Genomic DNA, 14,801 nt, shown 5'->3' with positions numbered 1-14,801 from the left:
TGTTTCAGGATGGCGGGAGGTGGGGCGGGCCTGCGGCCGTAATAACATTTCCGAGTATGTGCGATAATACGACAATAACACGTCGTAACGACACGGCCGCACGCTGAGTTTGATGTAGCTGGCATGCTGAGTTTCTCCCGAACGGTCCTCGTAGCCGTGAACTGGGGTCGGTGCCCGGAGGCAGCACTCAGTCTGCGGTCCGCGTGCGGCGCAAGGGGGGGACCGGCGGTGTCGCCGGCCGCCGTGGTTCACGGCAGCGGAGGCTTGCGTGGTACCAGGGAAGGTCATCGCGACGCGTGTGCTGGCGCGGGGGGTTAAGATTTGGCAGTTTCTGACTCTGGAGTGCTTGATGCTCTACTATCCTGTCACTCTTGTAACGTACTGTATAACTTAAAGCTCAGAAAAGGTAAACTGAGCAAGAGACGGTGGTCAGTGTAGTATGTGCGTGGTTGTGAACGTCGGTAACGAGGCTGAAAATTTCCTGTGCAGAACTCTGCTGCTTATGCAAAAGCACTGGTTGGCTCACCTGCTTCCCTATTTTCTTATGCTGTCATAGCTCCTCATTCAGGTGTAGGCATTCTTCAGCCTCTCCTTCCAGGCCTCAGCTGGTTGGTTTTTCATTGTCTAATAAGAAGTATAATTGAGGTTCTGTCACTCTTGTCCCCTGTATGTGGTTGACATGTTTAAATCTAATGAAAATATTAAGCAAGTTTCTAAGCGAAGTTTTTCAGATGCTTTATAACTTACCCAAATCTGGGTTGTTCTGTGTGTGAATAGGAAAAAAAAAAAAAAGGCAACAAATCCATAGCAAAAAAACCCCACGCTGCTTCTTGCTTCTGTCAAGAAATTAGTTAGCAGTTAGCGTACTACAACCTTTTCAAGAAACCTTCTTTAATTCTTTCCAGGGAAACGTGTGTTTTCTTCTGGGTTTCAGGGGTCTAAGAAATGGGTCAAAACATTCTGTTTCAACCTTCTTTTTTTCTTAAGAGAGATAACGCTGTGCTTTGTACACAGTGTGGCCCAGAAAGTGATGTCACGCAAGGAACATTTCAGCCACATGGTCATGCAGTGTCCTGGATAACTCAAAATGGGGTTTTGGAACATCTTACTAATTGATCTAGGGAAAACAAATGGTTGTTCTAAGTTGCTGTGGGAACTATTGTGTTGTAGCCATGAGATTTATTTTTTTGTTTTACTAGCAAAATATTGCATGAACAATTAAGGAGTTGATATTACTTACTTAAACTCACTGTTTTCTCTTTGTAGATTCATCTGCATTTATCCAGCATATTTGAATAACAAGAAGACAATAGCCGAAGGAAGAAGGATTCCTATAGACAAAGTAATTTTGTGGGTGGCAGGGGAAATATGACGTTTTGTTTTGCTATACAGTAGTGTGTAGAGAGTTGGAAAACAAATCTCAAAGCTGTTGATCTTTCCTATCCCCCATGGCACGTAGCTCAATAACTGGAAATTGCAGTGTATTTGAAGATAACCTAGTGTCAGCATGTGAATTTGGTAGAAGAGTGCTGTGTTTAAGTGTCTACTTCCATGTGAGCAGCACCTTTGGCAAGCAGGTGAAGTAATGAGAAACTTAATGCACTCAACCTCCTACATAAGTAGTTTGCCAAATTTGAAAGCGAGGCAGAAAAGAATAGCTAGCTAATGATTGTTTGCTTGGTGACTGACTATGTAAGCATATATTCTGTGCCCTGTCCCCTTTGCTGCTGTCAAAGATAAAACTTACAATGCATGTGGCACATAGACTTGGTAGTTGTTGCTTTTAATCTGTCCAGAAATAGTTTTGATCATCTCACTCCTTTGTAATATTTTTAACAAGCAGTGCTGGGAATACAAAGGGCTTTTGTCACTGCTTAGGGTTGGGGTTTTTTTCTGATGATAGTTAAAAATAAAATCTTTCTTGAGCATGCAAGTTGCCAGTTGAAGATATGTCTATGGGAGGAATCTGCTGCCCTGTGCCTAGAAAGTTTCTATTCTTTTCTCCTTCAGTCCTTGCTATAAGTTTGCTGTTGTTGATTCATGGCTTTTGGTTTTTTGGTAAATATAATAAATGTTTCAATTATTTTTCCTAAGCAATTCTTTTACTTGCTCCTGTCCTAATTAATTCTGTCTCATCTGTTTCCTGTTTTAGTGATGTCTTATCTTCTTTTTTTTGTTGTTTTCTAGACCGTAGGAGCACTTCCAGATAACTTCTGCAGTAAATTTGTTGTTATTTGACGGACCTTCTCTTTACCCATCTGCTTTTTCAAGTTAAGAGTATAGCATGGGAAACTGCTAACTATTGCTGTATAGTTAGTTCATCATTGAAAAATAATTAAATATAACACATTGTTTCAACAGGCTGTTGAAAATCCCACGTCTACGGAAATCCAAGATGTATGTGCAGCAGTTGGATTCAATGTGCTATTAGAGGTAATTTAAAAAAAAAAACCAAACCCCAAACCCACAAAAGTCCCACAGACTTGGTATGTGTCTCTGTTCTTCTTTCATTATATCTTTTCTCACAGACAGGATAAGTTACAATTGAGAAGTTTTTGTTATCAGCCAAGATACTTGCTTGCTTTGAGTAATAACTGACCAAAATGATGAAGTAAATGTTGGAAAACTGTATGCAAGGCAAGAATAACTGGATCTCTGAGATGATGCCACTTTTTAAGCTTATAAAAAGATTACTTTTATTTAACTATCCTTCTGAGAAGACTATCCTGGATGCTTAAAAGTGTGTCAGAATAAAAACTAATTTTGCAAGCTGCAACTCTGCAAATGAAGCTTCTAAAAAAGCATATTTTTAATGAAAGGTAATTACCTTTTGGAATGATCCTGTAGGAACAGGATTGTGATGCTTGAAATCTTCAGGGTCCTTTGGAGTTATGTTTTAGCCAGAGAATGTTAATTTTATTGCAATACCTGCTTGGTCTTTAAATAGTTTAAGCTGGTTACTTTTTTGTTAGGGAATGAGTCTGGGTTTCTAGAGAGGTGACTTTTCGCAATTCATTTTCTGAAGTAATTATTATTTTCTATCACTTCTTTACTAAAGAATTCAGGTCCTCCTCTAAGAGTGTGACTGGTATCCAAAAACCAGTACAATATCACTTTGCTTTTCAGAAGAAGTTGAATATATTCCTGTTAGTGCACCTCAGCCTGTGAAATAGCCAGTTCCAGTAAGAAACCTGTGACATTTTAACAAAAATGAAGGCTATGAGTATCCAAAAGCAGTGGGCCTCAGATGTGACCTACTGACATACTGTCTCTAGGTGTCCCAAAAGGTTTATGGCTGTGGAGATGAAACAAAAACCTGGGTCACTGTGGTCCAGACTGGTGGGGAAGTAGAACAGTCCCTGTAGCAGGTTACTCGCTAAATTGTTCAGTACCAGTAGCTGGTTGCAGCAGTGCTTCTGAAAAAGATACGCTATAGCTTTGGATACTACTGCAATGGCTAAATGGTGGGTGTCACTGTTGGAGAGCTACGGTTATGGTTTGCATCTGTTCAGAAGAATTCCAGGTTGCTATGACTTCGATTGCCTGACAAACTTTGCAGAAAACTATTCCAGTAGTTACCATAATAAGTTTCTTTTTTTGTATGACAGAAAAATAAGATGTATCCTAGAGAGTGGAACAGAGATATGCAGTACAGAGGTAGAGTACGAATCCAGCTCAAACAAGATGACGGCAACCCATGTTTACCTCAGTTTCCAACACGTGAGTAGGGTACCTGGGTTAGGCACTTTATCTGTTAATAAAACAGAAAGACTTTGTTTATTTTGTTATGTTACCAGCTTGTTTAATTAGTTTTACTATTCTAAATTTTACAACTTTACGTTAAATGTATTTGCCTGTATAAGTCAACCAAATCAACGTGGTGTGTGAGCATTGAGTGGAGTTTGTAAAATGCTGTTGTCTTTAATCCTGCTGTTTCTTCAGCACTTGAATAGGAGGGGGTTGTGAAGAGCGTTGTGTGATTCCTATGTTGAACAAAGCAGCCGTTCAGTTTTGGCTTACTGTTTTGTTGACAGTCAGAGGTTCTGGTACTAAACTGGCTAAATTCCGCCTTTTTCTTAGGTTACATACATCAGCTAGACATCAGTATGGGTGCCAAATTGGTAAAATACAATACTGACTTCAGCTTTCTGCTGGCCATTTTTGCAAATTAACAATGGAGCAGCTCCCTTTAACTAATTAATAAGAGTAGTTTATTTTGAATGACAAGTAATTTAGTCTTTTGCATTTTTCCTGATGCGTAATTGGTGTGTAAAGGGGAAGCAAATACATATATAAAGAAGCATGTCTCTTAAGGAAAGAGCAAGAATACTACTGAATCTAGAGTAGCGTAAGAGTGCTGTTGGTCAGAAGGAGATGATGTAAAACCATATTCCTGCTGGAGGACAGCAGTGCCTTTTTAAAAATGCTTGTAGCTTTTGCTTGGTCATTCTGTCCCAGGTATTTTAGGCCATTAAAAGGTGAAGGGAAAGAGTAACAGGAAGGATGTAGATACTTTGGAGATTGTCAGGTTATGTGCCAGTTCCAGTATGCTGTGACATTTATCAGTCCTGCACTTTTTTAAAATCAAAAAAAGGTTGATAAGAGTTTTTCTACAAACTTCTAGCTACACAGGGGAAGAAAGCAGAACTTGTAGACTTTATATCTAGTTTAACAGAAATCTAAAGTGGGGCTGAAGTTTCTAACTTTGAAAATGATGCAAATGTTCTTAACATAGTAGGCATGCATTCATCTCTCCCTGTATTTTTAGGTAAATCAGTGATGCTGTATGCTGCTGAAACCATTCCCAAACTGAAAACAAGAACCCAAAAGATGGGAGGTAGTGATCAAAGTCTTCAGCAAGGAGAGGGAGGCAAGAAAGGTAAAGGGAAGAAAAAGAAATGAGCTCACGTCTGGAATAATTGTTACATCACAGAGCTGTACTTACCACAAATATGGATGGACACATTACTTGCTGCAACTTTGAAGTGAAAGATACAAGCAAGAAATAAACAGGTGAAACTGAACAGAACTGCCTGCTCTTCTCAGAACTGGAATGCATGTAGCTGTCTTCACACACAACCTGCAAGTCTGAAACTAGCATCCACTTTTAAAAGTGAAAGAACAAAAGCAAATGGGATGGGTGGGAGAATTATTCTTTCCAGAAGAAATATGCAGCTTATGATAAATAAATAAATATTCTTATGCAGACTAGATCTCTGAAAACTGATTGCCTTAGTAAAACATTTATCCATGCTAGTGAAGTGATTGTCTTAATTCTGGAGAGTCTTTATCACTAACAGAAAAATGTAAATCAATGAAGTTATGGCTCTGTAAACTTCCCTTGCTAACAATCTTCCACAAGTGTCAAGTGTACTAATAAAGGTGGCATGTTAATTTTAAAAAATGTAATTTTATAGAATACTTTTTGCAAAACTGTTAATTTTTCCTCCAAAGTTGGTGACATATATTGTAAGGGAAATATTGTGAAGTTCTAAGATAATTTTTTTAAAAAAAGCTCCGTTTTGTCTCTTGTATAAAATGGGATACTATATTATCCTGTTTTGGGTTGTTGTTTGGGACCTTAGGAAATGTAGCTTTATTTTCTACCTGTCAGATACTATTTCAGATATCTGAGGCTTGCAATATCTGGTAATTTAAAATTATTTTTTTAATGTAGTCTACAGACAGGGATGGAAAGTTACTTGGAGAAGATGAATTGGTCAGAACAGCTATCCAGTAGCAAGGCTCCTTCAAAGTAATTAAGAAATGTACTGTGCAAGTTAAATGAGGGATAGTTTAATATAAGGAGACTGAAAAACAAGTAGCAGTACCTGTTTTGAGTTTAAAAAACAAAAATCCTGCATGAGTTTTCTAATCCTTAGTATACGAAAACAAAGTCAGTTGAATGCTTTCACAGATGACTACTGGAAGCAAGTTACCAGATTATTTTTGATAAATGTTTCATGTGGCAATATTCTTTTTAGGGTTGGTTCATCAGGTATGCTATTCTACGGCATCACCTTTTTCCCATTTTAAAGGTAAACGTCATTCAAAATGTATCTAGACATTTAATGATTATTCTAAAGTAATGAAACTTTAGGTGAAGTTCCTGATGATACCCCTGCTCAAGTTATTTGTGCTTGTAGTTTGAGTTTTCTTATGTTCTTCTATTTCTTGTTCCACTCAACTGCGTCTTTTTCAAATAGATGGTGAGTTACCAGTGCCCCTTGAAGTCGATGCCGATAGGTACCCACAGTGCGACTGCGTAGAGCCCCCCACTTGAGAACAGTTCAAAGTCAATTGCATTTTCCTGTCTGTAGTACTTTGTAAGTGTGGTTCTTCTGTTGCGTTGTTTAACAAAGGAGGAGGGTGCGTTCTCATTCTCACTGCAGGTGTACCATATCCAAAAGCTGCCATGACAGAGTTCCTCAGGCCAAGCCCTGTACCAGTGTGGGAGTAGTAGTATGTAGGCTCTCCAAAATAGAACAGCTTAGGAGAAGAAATCCTGTGTTCTGAGGCTGTAATTGACCGTGGTCGCATACAAATGTCTTCAGGTTTTTTTCTGCTGATGTAACAGTTTACACAAGCTACCTTTGGAGTGTCTGACCTTGAAAACACACCTAAGTTTTGAGAAGTTAGTTAAATGGTATCTCTGGAAAGTTGGAATGCCATGGGGTAGGAACAGCAGGAACAGGTGCTATCTGAAAAGTGTTTTTTGTTACGGAAAGCAACTGGACATAGTCAGAGGTTGTTAGTTACATCCTCTCTTAGAGTTAGGGAAGTGCTACAGGTTAGTTGCAACATGGGGGAAAAATACCAACTGAGGTTTGCAAGCAAGAGTGGAAGATACACTTGTGATATAAAAGACCATAACTGCCCACGGATCATGGGGCTTAAGTTATTCCTGGCTTTTCCTGAGTGCTGAGTAACTTTTCTGAAACTTCATTTAAAGTGAGAGCTCTGTGAAGATTAATTGGTGCAAGATAACTCGGCTCCATGGTGTTAAGTGGAGGGGAGTGACTCCAGCCAAGTCATGGTCATGTTATGCCCAAGTATTGTAAGTCAGAGCCTTAGACCACAGGCAGCTGAAAAATGGGGAGGTCAAGTCTCATGGGATATCTGTTTACAGTGGCCAGAAATTAAATACCTTAGGAACTTGTCTGTGCTATGGTATGTATGTTGAGAAAGAATCTTGGTGGCATTGCTTCCCAAAATTTCCCAATGAAAGAACTCAAAACAGTGAAGCTATTTGAAAGTGTAAGGATCTCACAAAAAAGACTGAGAGATTTCTGAAAAGCGTAATATTGAGCTCAAATACATAAAACCGTGATTTAATCAAATTAACAAAGAAAGCTCTATGGGTTTCTGAGCAACCTGATCTAGTTGAGGATGTCGCAGGGGGGTTGGACTAGATGACCTTTAGAGATCCCTTCCAACCCAAACTATTCTGTGATTCTTTGGGGATTTTGGGTAAAGCTGACTTTTTTTAAGCAAATTGTGCACTGCTAGGAAATCAGACAATTACTACTGTTAGGGAGCTGAAGTCTGATTCCCTCAACTCCTGCCTGCTTATCCACCCATTTCTAACTGAATTCAGCATTTTGCTGGTTTTTGATTTCTACCTGGCTTTAGAGTAAGTACACTGTGTCAGCAGTAGTTATTCCTAAATTGGGCATCAGAAAGTTAAAACACAGTTCCCCCTTTCCTGCCAGGGTTAAAGCTTACAAACCAGACTTTTATTTCTGTATTTCCTGTTTTTTAATAAACTGGGTTCCTTAGAGGATTAAAAACAAGTGGGTCAAGATAGTAAGTCAAGTTCTTCTGCAGGTCTTTCCCCCTTCTTCAGCACCCTTTCCCTCTCCCCTTCACCCCCTCAGTTCCTGGGAACAGGGAAGATGGTTAGAGGCCATTGTGGGACTGGGAGCGGAGGCAAGGCTGCTGTAAAAACACAGAAGTACTGCACCTGTTGGTCTCAATGCTATCAATAAAAAATCTTTTTTTGAGGGAAAAACTGGGTGATAATGGATGTCTTTTTATTTCACTTGTCTTGCCCTCACAGTTTTCTGTGGGAATTTGCTTAAGCGGTATAGTTACTGAAAAGACGGTGGTCTCTGCTTTCCTGTAGGTGGCAATATTGACACAGACATGCATCGCTGAGTGGGAATTTACTCTGCATCCAAGACGTGAGGAATATGGATATTGAGGTAGTGTCCCTCCAGAAGATACTAGTCTAGCTAATTAAAAGTATATACTTGTTATTTTCCTATACTGTTTTTTGGGTACCTGGACAAAGACTAAACATTTGAAATGGATGTGTGAGCTCAGAATCCTTATAACAATCCTAATAATTTCTGTGTCAGTTAACGGATGGGAACATTGGTACTGGGCATAAAGCAGATCTGAAGACACAGGCAAACAACAAAGGAATGACACAACAAAGGAATGACTAAAAACGAAAATTCAGCACTGTTGTGAGATAGATGCTTTATTCTTTCAGATATATAGAAGAGAGCATGTAGCTGCTGTAGCAGAAGCACAACCACCATTATTCAGTTCTTAATGTAAAGAAAGTGCGTTTCAAAAGGTTATTTTGAAATGTGTTTTAACTTGGGAAGTGACAATAACGTATGACCATATGTAGTTCTCCACCTTCAGCCATGAAATAAATTTCTCAAAGACCAGGTCTGCGGAAAATAGCTGTTCTTAAAAAACTTGCCTGTGTGTATATCCTGTTCCTTGTGTGCGCTTAATGGTTAGAGCCTTTCAGCCAGAACTCCCTTTCAGGGCAGCATGTACATATAGGATGTTTGTATGTGCTGTACTGAGAGCATGAAAGATGGAGTGGCTCCCTTGTTTCCTTCTCTGTCTGTAACTGCAGATATAGCTGTGTTGGAATGGCATGGCATGGCCTGGAATGGCATGCCATGGCGTGGAATAGAAGAGAACAGAATAGAATATTTCAGTTGGAAGGGACCTACAACGATCATCTGGTCCAACTGCCTGACCCCTTCAGGGCTGACGAAAAGTTAAAGCATGTTATTAAGGGCATTGTCCAAATGCCTCTTAAACACTGACAGGCTTGGGGCATCGACCACCTCTCCAGGAAGCCTGTTCCAGTTTGACCACCCTCTCGGTAAAGAAGTGCTTCCCTATGTCCAGTCTAAACCTCCCCTGGCGCAGCTTTGAACCGTTCCCACACATCCTGTCCCTGGATACCAGTTATTTAGCTTCTTCCTGTTACGGACTGGCTTTTATGGGGTTATTTTACCTCTTAGGATAAAAAAACCCTTACTTTCCAAAGAGGGTTGTTTTTTTTTTTTTCCCTTAAAGATAAAAGCCTTAGTACAAATACTCTCTTCATCTATTGCTTTATAACTTTTGAGCCTGTCGAGTCATTTGGTTGACAGGATAAAAAGAGCAGAGGTCTCAAAGATAGTAGGTTCCCATTAGTCATAGAAGCAGCTAAGTGGTCAAATTAGGAGATAAGACAATGGTAATGCATCATCCAGTGAAGAAACTGGATGGGACAAGGAAAGGCAAGGAGAATGAGTGTTTATCCTTCTTGGTTGGCAATTTGCTCCGACCAAACTGCATTTAATATGCTGGGTGTTCAATCAGCATATGCAGCTGCAGATTAGGTACAGATTAGATGATCTGGTAAAATAACTACCAAATGAGCTGCCTTTTGCTAAAGGCCCTGAAAAGATGGGAGAATTGAATATGCTGTAGTGGCTGGTGTTAAGGGAGATGGGAGGAGACTGACAATCATTGGTAGTATGGGACCTGGGAGAGAGCAGGGGGACACTCCAGGTAGGAACCGAGTAGCCTGCACTGCAGTGCTGTTTCTTGTGAAACAGTATGTGTGTCTTTTTTTTCTCTATCAAGGTTTGGGGATTTTTTTTTGGCTGTGGATTCTTCGTTTTGTTTTGTTTTTTCTCCAGCTAGCAGAACTTAGACATGTCTAATTGAAGGCTTTAAGAATGCTCCTCCTGCAAGGATGCAATAATACAAAATGGTAGGTATATAAATTGTTACTTGTTTTGTGGAATTCCACAGCCTCAGCAAAGGCATCAACAACATGGCCTTCCAAAAGACGCTAAATTCAAAAAAGTTCATCTTCAATTATTTTCACTTGACTAGTTCATGTAATCACCTGAGGATTTTTTGCTCCAGAATATCTTAATGTTTTATGTACTAGCAGGAAATCTATTCTTCAGATGGTTATGTCAACGTGGTTGTACAACCAAGGACTCCCTTAGTGGTCCTAGGTTCTTATTCCTCAAGTACTGTTTCATTCCCTCACGCTGGATGTAGAAGTTCTCTGGAAGGACAAGACTGATGTTCACTATATTTGCATGGTTGCCAAACACGCAGTTTATGGGAAATACTGACAGTCTCTCATGACCTCCAAGAATCTGTGATTTCGTTTTTTAAAACTCTGCTCTTCCTCCTTTGCATAAGGAAGTTATTGTTGGTCGAGTTTGAAATAGGGGTGGGAGGTGCCTAAGGAATTGGTCGTAGTATTTTTGTGTTGATTCTCAGACTATTTAAACAGAGTTGACAAGACTGGAATGCAAACTCAAGACACTTTCTTAAAGTTGTCAAATTAAAAAATGTTATGAGGGTTTGACCTGGCAAATATTAGTCACACTTTCCACTACTTACAAGAATTTCTATACTTTGTTAACTATCTCGCTTTGGTTTGAAGAATTTTGGGTTTATTTTAGTATCACAAGTGATGAATGATTCTGGGTTTTTAAAATGTTGTTTCTGAACATTTTTTCCTTTTTGCTGAGTTTGGAAATGTGTAGGGTAAAGCAGAAGAAATGTCCTACGTACAGTGGTAGCAGAAAGAACTGTAAGTGTAACCCCCCCACCTGCCAATAACTATGCAGCATTATTTGTTTAGGTCATATATGCAACACTAGAAAATCAATGGGCGAGGAAAAAAACTTTGAAATCCCTGTAGTTCACCATTTTTCTCTCTGTTTCTAAAGAACACTAAACCTTGACGATTCCTTAGGTAAGCGAGGCTATGAAGTCTGGAAAGCTGCGCTGCATAGGCAGCCGCTCATGGTGCTTGCTGTTGAGAACAGATCTGTATTCCAAACTCTTCTGTTAAGGCCTGATGCTCTAAGACAGCTTGGTTGCACCCCGAGATCCAGTCATGAAGCAGAAGTACTTCCTTCAGGCTTTTAGAGAGGCTTCTACTAGTTCCACACCAATGAAGTTTGGGTAAAAAAAAAGTGAGTATCATGTGAAGACCTTCTGCCTTCTTAAAGTAATCGGGTTTTCAGTGTTGAGGTATGGGGTTCTTAAGAAATACAGAGGCATCATGCCAGTGCTCTAAGAATCTCTTTATTTGTATCTGGTTTTGTTTAGCACATTACAACTTCAGCACAGACATGGAGTAGATGTGTGCACCAACATTTGCACATACATGTTGTGAAGACGACTTTGAGAAGAGCACTGATCTGTGGGGCCAGCCCAGTGGAGTTACTTGCAGGAAAGGGTAACTTGCTGCAGAGGTTCAGTCATTTCTACTTGCACCAAGGCAAACAACAAGACCAAGTTCTGTTAACAAGAGATGGTAGTTCTAGTTCAAGTAGAAATCTGGCAAAGGAGCATTGAATTTACCTGCTGGTCAAGAAATATCAAGTTGTAAAGACAAGAAGTTGTTCTAAAGCCTATTAAGTTCTAAAAGAGATGTACAGGAACATTTTACCACTTACACAGAAACGTTTTATCCCCATTAATAACAGTGGAAGAACCATTGAGTAGTATGAGAAATGAAAAATAAGTTCTGTCTCTACTACGGGCCTCGTTAGGCTTGGGAAGTCTAAGATTCATCAGTAGTTTTTAGAGAAGTTAGTTATGTAGTAGTTTGTACCTAAATCAAATAGACTATTAAGTATCTTTATTTTTATTTATTACTTATTATTTCAAAAGGTGAAACTAAATTCCACTGGCCACATGACTGCTATATGCACAGTTGGGATTGTTTAAAACACAGCACTAGGATTTCGTATGGCTTACAGAAAAGTTCAGTGGGTTTAAGACAGAGGAAGATACGACAAGAAATTAAACCACTTAAATGGCGAGTGACTTAAAACTTTTTACTCGCTTACATCTACATCTTTGCTGTAAACTTTATCCTCTTCAGCACATCCACTCATAACAAGAAGTTGTCATGGAATGATTAGCTGTGATATTTTACATTTTTTCCTTCAAATGACAAACTGCATGCTATCCTACAGAAAATGATGCACAGGGGGTCTCATACTTCCCTATCCAAGTTGACAGCCATAAGGGCCGTGTTTTCCAGCTTAAAGCTTAAAATGCTTTCTCTTAAGACACTTTTACATCTCTTCTTACAATATCTCTCTCTCAAATTTAAAACTGACCTGCCGAGTTGCACTGTGTGCTTCATTCTTTTGCAGTTCTTGCATCTGAAAATTCAGTGAATGTTTATATACCAACTTGTTGCAGAAAGGCAAAAGTCTTCAAAAGTCTATTTTAAGATTAAATCTTCTGATTTTAAGAATGTGGACCAGAAATCACTTTTTATCCTATCAAAAGCTTAAGCTTACCTTCTGCGTGCTCTATGAGTTAAGAACTGTCACAGCATTTCTGTGCTTTAAAGAAACGTCAGCATGGAGATGAGAACAGGGAGATTTCAGTAATTCATGCTGAATTTGTTGAAAATACTGCAGTGTGAAAAAGTGAATACAGATTCAGATCTTAAGAAAAAAAATTCTTTTCCATTGATGGCAAAAAAGCCTTTATTCTCTTAACGACTTTGGTTGCATTCTTACTGATTGGTCAGGAATATATCCAGTAACAACAACAGCATCTCTATTCAGGAAGTTTCAGTGCTCATGCAAAGTTTTTCTTAGTAAAGTCAGAAGAGACTTCAGATTTTTATGAGCAGAAAAAGCTCATGGGAGGTGGTAGTCCATCCCATTACTGATGCAGTTCTGGGGACTGACACCCAAGACAGTTAATATTTCAACAGGACTTTAAGAAAAAGTGTTTGTAATGGTATCACTTCTTAGCAAAAGGTGGTTTGTGCTTTTGAGTGTGATCTTAAAAGGCACTCTATTAGCAATTCTAGATGACAACTTTATTTAGCAAGAAGAGGCAAGGAGTTGTACTTTAGTCATCTTGTGCTAATCTTGTGCAATTTAGTGCATCCATTTCTGGCAAATTACTTAATGCTAATATAAGCTGGATCACTTGAATGAAGTTACTCTTTCCTATATTTAGTATCTATCCATTTAAGAATACACACACTGTACCAAATATTGTGTTACGATGAAACATGCAACAGTGAAAAACCGCTGTCATCAGGCACCTAGAACATGTAATTTCATCATTTACAACTTTATTGGTGGGGAATACATCCATTATGCCATCTCACAATAATTCCCTGTATATTCAAGAAGATCCGTTCAGACTAGTATTTTCCTTATACAATAGCTTCATGTTACCAGACACACTGCAGTCAAAGTGTTAAGAGCAATTATGTACGCAAAGAGACAACTAAAGTGCAGAGCCTGTGGGATATATACTTTTTATTTATGTTACTGCAGAAAGAGATTACTGAAAGATTTCTTCTGCATGAAGGTGAATAAAATATTTTCGTTAAGCTTCAGATGCTGCCCACTGCATTGCTTTTAAATAAAAATTCTTACTTTCTATACAGACACAGCAAAGTAGTAAGCAAACTTAGAACACATTCCTTTAATATATCAAAATGTTTCCAAGGCAATATTATTAAAATTATACCACAGTTCCCAGTAACATCAAGCTTCATAAAGGAGGTGGTAGGGAAACTTTATCCAGTTAATAGTTTAAGTGCTCTTCTTTTCTTCACCCAGTAAGTTCACTGTTGCTTTCTTGGCTGCAGGAAAATAAAAGCAAGTTTAATCTTAGAGGCCTACAGACTAAGTGACTTACTCAGTGTTCTTGAGCTGCATAAAAAAAATAATGTTCCTTTTAGGTCAAAAAAGAAACATCTCAAAAGAAAATCATAGCTTTTGTATACACATACACACACAGTGATAAAACTGATCACAAAGATTTAAAAAAATAAACCGTAAGCAAGGAGCAGCACAATAAACAGCACAGACTGACTTACAACTATTTTATCAATAAAATAGAGCTGCTCACAGTGTTTAGGACATACAGGTTTACAGCAAGAAATCTACTACCAAGCTGATGGAATAGGGCTGGAATAACACTAATGTGTGTGTGTGTGTGTGTACATGCATATGCGTGTGGATGATTTCTTAAAAATTGTATGTATGTGGAAATCTTTATATGTAAAAATAGGAAAATGAAAGAGTAAGTGATGGAATGAGAACAGAAAAATCCCATGTACAACATGGAAGAACATTATTTAAGATACTTGTCTAACAATAATGATTCAGGAAGGGTCATGCAGCAAAATTTCCAAGCGTAGCTGAGAAAGGCAGACCATTTCAATACCGACAGGAAAACTACTTAAGTTGGTAAGAGGAAATGAGACTGCATGTGTTGCTTGGCGGAAAGGAGACTTAAGGTGCTTTGAAATATTTTATAAATAAACGTCCTTTCAAGTGACATTTAAATAAACCTTTATTTTAGCTACTTAATACATTCCTTCTCTTATTCATAAAACGATCATCAGACATTTTGGAGTATGAGGGTCCACTATAGAATGCAAGAAACTAAAAGCAAAAATTAAACAATCTACAGGCTGTGATAAAATTTATTCTAACCAATTAAAAACCTAAGTAATTTCTTTAAGAGTGGGCTCA

General features: G+C 38.6%; 2 protein-coding genes across 2 annotated transcripts in view; one reads left to right on the top strand and one right to left on the bottom strand.

Annotated features, from left to right (window-relative positions):
• Nucleotides 1–439: 439 nt before the first annotated feature.
• SRP19 (signal recognition particle 19) lies at nt 440–5,503 on the top strand. The gene is made up of 5 exons (XM_009284202.1): nt 440–461; nt 1,224–1,342; nt 2,362–2,433; nt 3,609–3,720; nt 4,769–5,503. Exons 1-5 carry the CDS (start codon nt 440–442, stop codon nt 4,900–4,902), a joined length of 459 nt encoding a protein of 152 aa, XP_009282477.1. The 3' UTR covers nt 4,903–5,503.
• A 6,437-nt stretch (nt 5,504–11,940) lies between these two features.
• The window catches only part of REEP5 (receptor accessory protein 5), a 41,154-nt gene continuing 38,293 nt past the window's right edge, over nt 11,941–14,801 (bottom strand). Inside the window, exon 5 of the mRNA XM_019473363.1 lies at nt 11,941–13,903. Coding sequence (XP_019328908.1) covers nt 13,854–13,903 — 50 coding nt within the window. The 3' untranslated portion in view covers nt 11,941–13,853. The remainder of the gene's footprint in view (nt 13,904–14,801) is intronic.

The sequence above is a fragment of the Aptenodytes forsteri genome, unplaced genomic scaffold, assembly GCF_000699145.1.
Source record: "Aptenodytes forsteri isolate BGI_AS27 unplaced genomic scaffold, ASM69914v1 Scaffold69, whole genome shotgun sequence".
NCBI lineage: Eukaryota > Metazoa > Chordata > Aves > Sphenisciformes > Spheniscidae > Aptenodytes > Aptenodytes forsteri.
This window is presented reverse-complemented; position numbering and strand designations above follow the sequence as displayed.